Source organism: Penicilliopsis zonata (assembly GCF_001890105.1).
Source record: "Penicilliopsis zonata CBS 506.65 unplaced genomic scaffold ASPZOscaffold_3, whole genome shotgun sequence".
NCBI classification, from domain to species: Eukaryota; Fungi; Ascomycota; class Eurotiomycetes; order Eurotiales; family Aspergillaceae; genus Penicilliopsis; species Penicilliopsis zonata.
In genome coordinates, this window is record NW_019208913.1 from 618,784 (window position 1) to 626,087 (window position 7,304).

At 48.4% G+C, this 7,304-nt stretch overlaps 2 protein-coding genes across 2 annotated transcripts in view; one reads left to right on the plus strand and one right to left on the minus strand.

Annotated features, from left to right (window-relative positions):
* ASPZODRAFT_139933 (hypothetical protein) overlaps positions 1–543 on the minus strand; it is a gene marked incomplete at both ends in the record, with an annotated part of 1,014 nt that extends 471 nt beyond the window's left edge. The window contains 2 exons of the mRNA XM_022724611.1: positions 15–136; positions 348–543. Of these exons, the coding sequence (XP_022583492.1) occupies positions 15–136; positions 348–543 (318 nt within the window). The remainder of the gene's footprint in view (positions 1–14; positions 137–347) is intronic.
* Positions 544–1,868: 1,325 nt separating this feature from the next.
* On the plus strand, positions 1,869–6,959 carry ASPZODRAFT_129343 (hypothetical protein). Its single transcript, XM_022722244.1, has 19 exons — positions 1,869–2,235; positions 2,333–2,918; positions 3,025–3,114; positions 3,177–3,180; positions 3,226–3,288; positions 3,370–3,630; positions 3,704–3,821; positions 3,893–4,354; positions 4,408–4,560; positions 4,650–4,790; positions 4,857–5,018; positions 5,081–5,251; positions 5,316–5,570; positions 5,644–5,777; positions 5,840–5,989; positions 6,054–6,222; positions 6,280–6,468; positions 6,550–6,624; positions 6,685–6,959. The coding sequence occupies exons 1-19, from the start codon at positions 2,163–2,165 to the stop codon at positions 6,714–6,716; spliced, it is 3,288 nt and encodes a 1,095-aa protein (XP_022583493.1). The 5' UTR covers positions 1,869–2,162; the 3' UTR covers positions 6,717–6,959.
* The last annotated feature ends 345 nt before the right edge of the window (positions 6,960–7,304 follow it).

Sequence of the window (7,304 nt, forward strand, 5' to 3'; positions counted from 1 at the left end):
ATTATGAAACAAACCAGACAGTAGAGTTGGTGAAAGAGAGAGAGACTGTATCCCTCGCTGTCCCGTCCGGGAATGGGGAATCCCCCCGATAAACCGTGGGAGGAAGGATTATCGACCGCGATGAAGCTCTTACCAGCTTGTAGAGGTATTAGTTAGTGTTTATTTTGTTTTATTCTTGATGGTTGTGAGCAATCATACGAGGGATTAAAGATTTCCATGCCGAGGAGGAAGAAATGTCGGTGTATCGGGAGTCAGGGCGAAGAGGACGGGCTTAGTCGGGACTGTTTAGTCGGGACTGTTTATTCAGTTTCTCTAGATAGTGCTATGGTATGAACGGACAGACTTACACTCTTGACCGAGGAAACTGGGCTTGTCTCTCAGAGCTGTGAGAGCATAGAGGACTGTGAGGACCAAAGCATAGGCAGACAGTATACTGATTTCCAGGGTCTGGATGCGGCTGGTCTGATGTTTTGATGGCAGGGATTGCGATTCATCCTCATCCGCATGGACTGGAGAATACTGGATTCTTTTCTGTTTGAACATGATGAATACTATCAAGGTAATGTTCCCTTTTCCTGCCTCAGTAAGTATTACATCGCCCATCTCAATATTCCGCTCTACATGGCTAGTGCCTCGTCGATCTCGACTTCATATGCGCCAACAATGCATCTGAAGAACCCATCGTCTTAACTTTAAGCTTGAACGGCTCGAGAGCTATTAAAAAGGACCAATTAGTTGGTGTTTTATCAGACTAATTGGATCCTCACGATATAAGAAGGTAATCTAAACTCCTCCACTACCAGCCGTCGTGACAAACTTGCAGTAGTGCTTATCTTCGTCCGATCTTGAGCCGAACCAGATGAAGGGGTTATTTCACAGGTTTTTGCCAAACATACAACCTAATTTATCTGTATAAGCTAAGAATGCCAATTGGGGGAATATCGAAAGGGATATCTGCAAGATGAAGGTGAGAAAGCGCAGCGAAAGATCGTCTTCCTCCAAGACTACCTCTTTTTCTCTGCCTTGCCCCTATGGCCGCTACCATCTCAAGTGCGCCTGTAGCTCCAGTTGAACGGGGTACTAACGAAATGAACGCTGTTGCTCAATGGAGCGTCATCTAAGTAAGTTTGCCTAATGCTTTATTAAGCACTCTTCAGCGCCAATGTGGAGAGTGTATATAACCATATATGCCCTATATCTAATTGCTGGGAGGGTGTAAGGAAGCAGACTATTAAAAGATTAGACCAAATAAAAAGATAGTCATATGTCCTTTTAAACTGATCTTAATTAATTATAGCTTCTATAAATATCTGCTTTATTATAGCCTAAGGTCTTCTAAATTTATACATATTTATACATATATATATCGATAGTAGTCAATAATTCCTAGGAATATATAGTCTACATGCCTGTTACCCTCTTATTTCCAACCGATATAAAAAGATATTATTAGGACTACTTTTTACCTACGGCCCTAGATTCATATGTATTAATACTAATCTAGGTATTTACTAGGAATCAACAAAGATTAGTGTAATATTAGAAATAAGATTTTAACCCAAGTCTAACAATATAATAGTAGTAGTAGTAAGAGTATGCTGGCTCTGATCAAATCTAATCAAGATCAGACTCGGATCTGGGCTAAATCAGATAACTATTGCAGTATAGTATAGGAATGCCATTAAAGGGTGATACTACATTATATTTTCTAATATATATTACCACACATACCTTGAAATAACCAGGAATATACAAGTAATACAGTCTATCTCATGTGCTTCTCCGCACTCAGGCTGACCTTAGTAAGCAACACCCCCCCGCAGACAAATAACCAGGCACAGGGAATGGCGCCGACGGAGTCACTTATACAACAGGGTATCATTCTGACCTTGCAGTAGGGGCAGGGTACGCATTGACGTATCCCTAATGACTCCTCATTCTTCTCCTCCTCCCCTCCTTCTTCCTCCTCCTCTTTCCTTTTCCCGTTCGGACTCTCCAGGCTGGAAACCTGCCTTGTTGATGCCCCTTCCTACTAAATAGCTACCACCACCACCTACTACTTACTTCCTACCAAACCAACTAGTTACTTACCTACTAACTACCGATATAAACACGTTATTAGTTGCTTAGATGAAGCCTCGTGAGTCCCGTCGATCGCAACAATGAGTGTCTCGCTCTGTGTGCGCCCCGCGCTACGCCCAGGTCGAGTGTTCTCAGTGCTCGCCCGGCAGTCAGGTATGTTCTATTTATCACTAGAAGGAAAATAGGCCCTCGGAGGATGACTTGAGGGTTGTGAAACTGATTCGTTCTATTAACTCTTTCTTCCCGACAGCAATCCGGATACGTCGGTTTCCTGCCTTTACGGCCCCCAACTACAAGACACGGTCGGTACTAGAGCCATGGACGCCGACCGTCAAACGACTCGCTAGCACTGTATCATCGTCGTCGTCGTCATCGTCGTCGTCGAAATCGACCGCCTCGTCGGTGTCCTCGACTCCCTACTCTGCGTTGACCGTCGGGGTGCCTTGTGAAACGTACCCGAACGAGCGCCGCGTAGCAATCACCCCCAACAATGTCGCCTTGCTGCTTAAGAAAGGGTTTGCGCGGGTTCTCGTTGAACGTGGTGCTGGCGAGGGCGCCCAGATCCCCGACGCAGATTACGAGAAAGCCGGCGCGACTCTCGTCAATTGCAAGGCCGTCTGGTCACAGAGCGATATCGTGCTCAAGGTGCGGCCCCCGCTTGCGGAGGGAGAGCAGAACGAGGTCGACCTGCTGCGACCGGGTGCAACGGTCGTCTCCTTCCTGTATCCCGCCCAGAACAGGCCCCTCGTCGACAAGCTGGCGGCGAGAGGAGTCACCTCGTTTGCAATGGATATGGTGCCGCGAATCTCGAGGGCTCAGACCTTTGATGCGTTGAGGTAGGTTCTTATCACAGCCATACTGCTTTTTATACTTCATCTATCTCTATCTATCTGTTTAATTATATTTTATTTCTCGTTTTGGTCAGATAAGTTGACAACCCAGTTCTATGGCGAACATTGCAGGCTACAAGGCTGTGCTGGAAGCCTCGAATCAGTTTGGTCGTTTCTTGACTGGTCAGGTCACTGCCGCTGGGTAAGAAGAAGACTCCTGTTCTACACCAAATGCCTCTTGGATTAACTAACAATGAATTATAGAAAGGTACGGTTTTGAATACATCAAAATTTCAGCCACTCACTGATGTAGATTCCCCCGAGTAAAGTGCTCGTCATTGGAGCCGGTGTTGCCGGGCTGAGTGCCATCGCAGCGGTAAGTAACTCTACTCTGCTTGGTGAATGGATGAAATCATCTCGCCGGAAACCACTCACATTCTCTCTATTCTCATTTTAGGCGCGTCGCCTCGGAGCTATCGTCCGTGGATTCGATACACGGTCGGCAGCACGCGAACAGGTGCAGTCTCTCGGCGCAGAGTTCATTGAGGTCGAGATCCAGGAGGATGGCGCCGGTCAGGGCGGCTACGCGAAAGAGATGTCCAAGGAATTCATCGAGGCGGAGATGAAGCTGTTCATGGAACAGTGTCGCGAGGTCGATATCGTCATTACCACCGCTTTGATCCCGGGGAAGCCTGCTCCGAAGCTCATCACCAAGCAGGTAAGAGAAACTTACTCCTTTCAACAATCAATATCAAAGAGAACCTGTTCCGTGGCTAATAATACCAAACTAGATGCTTGCTGCGATGAAGCCTGGCTCTGTTGTCGTCGATCTGGCGGCAGAGGCGGGTGGAAACTGCGAGGCCACGGTCCCCGGTGAACTGGCCAAATACAAAGACGTCACAGTCATTGGTATTTAGTTGTCTATCCAGATGCTTTGCTCTTGATTTGTGTCGGCTCGGTTTGTCTAACACAGCTTTCAGGATACACCGACCTGCCATCCCGTCTGCCTACACAAGCGTCGACCCTGTACTCGAACAACATCGTCAAGTACCTCCTGTCCATGACACCCCAGGACAAATCATTTGGCGTCGATCTCTCCGATGAAGTGGTCCGCGGCTCGATCGTCACCTTGAATGGGGAGGTCCTCCCTCCAGCGCCGAGACCCATGCCTCCCCCCGCGCCACCCAAGACGGCCGCCCCGGCTGCTGCCCAACAGGAAGAAGCGAAACTGGCTGTCACTCCATGGCAGAAGGCCACTCGCGACGTCACCGCCGTTACTGCGAGCATGGGGACCGCCCTTGCCCTGGGCAAGGTCACCGGTCCGATCTTCATGAGCAATATGCTCACTTTCGGTTTGGCTGGTCTGGTCGGCTACCGCGCCGTGTGGGGGGTGGCGCCTGCGCTTCATTCTCCGTTGATGAGTGTCACGAATGCCATCTCTGGTATTTTCTAGTAGCCAATCTCCATGTATGTATTATTGTTCTAACACTCCTAGGTATGGTCGGAATCGGCGGTCTCTTCGTCATGGGCGGTGGGTATGTGCCTACCACTGTACCCGAGGCCCTTGGCGCTATTTCTGTGTTGCTTGCCTTTGTCAACGTCGCTGGAGGTTTCGTCGTGACCAAGCGCATGCTTGATATGTTCAAACGTTAGTCAGGCCGATTTACCTTCTTTCCTTCTACTTGCCCTTTCTACATCTACCCTTTCTTCCTTGAGTCTCTCTCTAACTCAAGGCAGGCCCCACAGATCCCCCGGAATACCCATGGCTCTATGCTATCCCTGCCGTTGTGTTCGGTGGAGGCTTCCTCGCCGCGGCGAGTACCGGGATGGCTGGTCTGGTGCAGGCAGGGTATCTTATCAGCAGTCTCTTGTGCATTGGTGAGTGTCTCGATCCAGAATGAGATTGGTCTCGTTCAGGAATTGAATACTAAGCTAACCATCCAGGCTCGATTTCCGGCCTAGCCTCTCAGCAAACCGCTAGACGGGGTAATATCTTCGGTATCCTCGGCGTAGCCTCTGGTATTCTTGCCTCGCTTGCTGCCGTGGGCTTTTCCCCTGAGACCTTGACGCAGTTCGTTGCCGTTGCAGGCATTGGAGGTTTAGTTGGTAGGTGCCTGGGTTTCTTTTCTCCTAACCGTGGAAGAGAATATAGGTTAACCACACTTCAGGAGCACTGATCGGTCGCCGTATTACACCCACCGGACTTCCCCAAACAGTTGCCGCTTTACATTCCGTGGTTGGCCTGGCTGCGGTGTTGACCAGCATTGGAAGTGTGATGGCTGATGTTTCCGACATTTCGACGTTGCACATGGTCACCGCGTATCTGGGAGTTCTAATTGGTATAAACACCTTCTGTCTTCTCTTTTTCCCTTAAAATTTAGGATTCAAGCTCAAGGGTCACAGGTGGCGTTACATTTACCGGGTCTATCGTTGCCTTCCTCAAGCTCGCTGGCCGCATGTCGTCTCGACCGACCATCCTCCCCGGCCGCCATGTCATCAACTCGAGCCTTCTCGGCGCCAATGTCGTTACCATGGGCGCCTTTGTTACTCTGGCCCCTGCTTCACCGGTCATCGCAGCGACATGTCTGGGGGCAAACACCGCCCTGAGCTTTCTCAAGGGTTTTACCACCACGGCGGCCATTGGTGGAGCTGACATGCGTACGATTTTCTTTCTCATTTTTTCCCTCTTCACTTTCCCTCTATGAGATATCATATTAACAGTTCTTTTCAGCCGTTGTAATTACTGTTCTCAATGCTTACTCTGGGTTCGCTCTGGTCGCGGAAGGGTTCATGCTTAACAATCCGTTGTTGACGAGTATTGGGTCTTTGATTGGCGTCAGCGGCTCGATTCTCTCATATATCATGGTAAGCGATAAGCTAGGAGAGATGGGCATGCAGAGAGAGAGATGCTAACCACCATAACATAGTGCGTGGCTATGAATAGATCACTCACCAATGTTCTTTTCGGTGGAATCGCCACGACAAACCACACCCAGAAGAAGATAGAAGGACAGGTCGTCCAAGCCACGGTTGACGATACGGTCGAGTCTCTCGTCAACGCCGAGAATGTGATTATCGTAAGTGGCAAAGATATTCCCTTCCAACCAAACCCAGCCTTATCTAATTCTGTCATTTCTAAAGATCGTCGGGTATGGCATGGCAGTTGCCAAGGCGCAGTATGCTCTCGCTGAAATTGTTCGCATGCTTCGCGCCAAGGGCGTCAAGGTGCGCTTCGCCATTCACCCCGTTGCGGGTCGGATGCCGGGCCAGTGCAATGTTCTCCTGGCCGAAGCATCGGTGCCGTACGACAGTAAGTCTTCTAGCTCTGGCTCGCTCTATGCCCATTCTAACCTTACTGTCTCTAAAGTCGTCCTTGAAATGGACGAGATCAATGATGACTTCTCGGACACGGACGTCACCCTCGTCATTGGCGCCAACGATACCGTCAACCCCATCGCCCTGGAACCCGATTCGCCCATCTCCGGCATGCCTGTGCTCCATGCCTGGAAGAGTAAGGAGGTTATCGTCATGAAGCGCGGGATGTCAAGTGGATACGGTACGTCCTTTTCTATTACGACCCAGACCAGAACAAGGTACTCTTAGCTATATGAAGAGAAATGACTAACTAACTGGCCAGCTGATGTTCCTAATCCCATGTTTTATATGCCCGGCACAAAGATGCTGTTCGGCGACGCCAAAGCCTCTTGCGACAGTGAGTTCTCCACAAGAAAGAAAAGGAAAGATGAATATTATTAATCTGACTACTTCCTAGGCATCAAGGCTGGTCTCGAGGCTCGCCAGTGATTTATTCTTCCATTGGTCTCTGATTTGATATTGAAATCTATGCGTCCTGTTCATCAAGCCTTTTTGTTTCTATCGATCTATCCAGCAGTTGCAATCACTTGGTTGGCCGACATACTTCGTATATAATTAGCACAGTGCACTTCTTCATCCATGATTATATCTTTCTTTTTTCTGCAGATCCTCTAGTTATATAGTATGTAGTACATCATCTTATTGTAAAATGGGTAGCCCCGCTTTGCCCGTTCAAAATATAGTGCTTGATATATAACAATTTAGATGAAACCTAACAGTAGATCATAATCTGGGAATCATGGGCGATGTCCACATTCGCCTGTCGAGAGAGATACTCCGAAGAGAGAGAGAGCAGAAAAAAAGTGCGCATAACATCACTCCCTTTTGCTGAGCCTGTTGTTTAGCTTGCCCACTCTATGGGACTAAACATTATCCAATACCAATATATATATATAAACGAATAGACCGATCCAGATCGCGGATGGAACAAGAAAAAGAGAAAACAAAACAAAAAACAGACAACCAACCCATAATACCATAGATGAAGAGAGAAACCCAAAATCAAGAGAAAAAAAA

What these genes read in the sequence shown, in the direction of transcription:
- ASPZODRAFT_129343 (XM_022722244.1), top strand. Translation starts at nt 2,163, where the DNA reads ATGAGTGTCTCGCTCTGTGTGCGCCCCGCGCTACGCCCAGGTCGAGTG. An exon ending in CGATTCTCTCATATATCATG is followed by an intron (nt 5,778 to 5,839) that starts GTAAGCGATAAG and finishes ACCATAACATAG; the next exon opens with TGCGTGGCTATGAATAGATC. An exon ending in ACGCCGAGAATGTGATTATC is followed by an intron (nt 5,990 to 6,053) that starts GTAAGTGGCAAA and finishes TCATTTCTAAAG; the next exon opens with ATCGTCGGGTATGGCATGGC.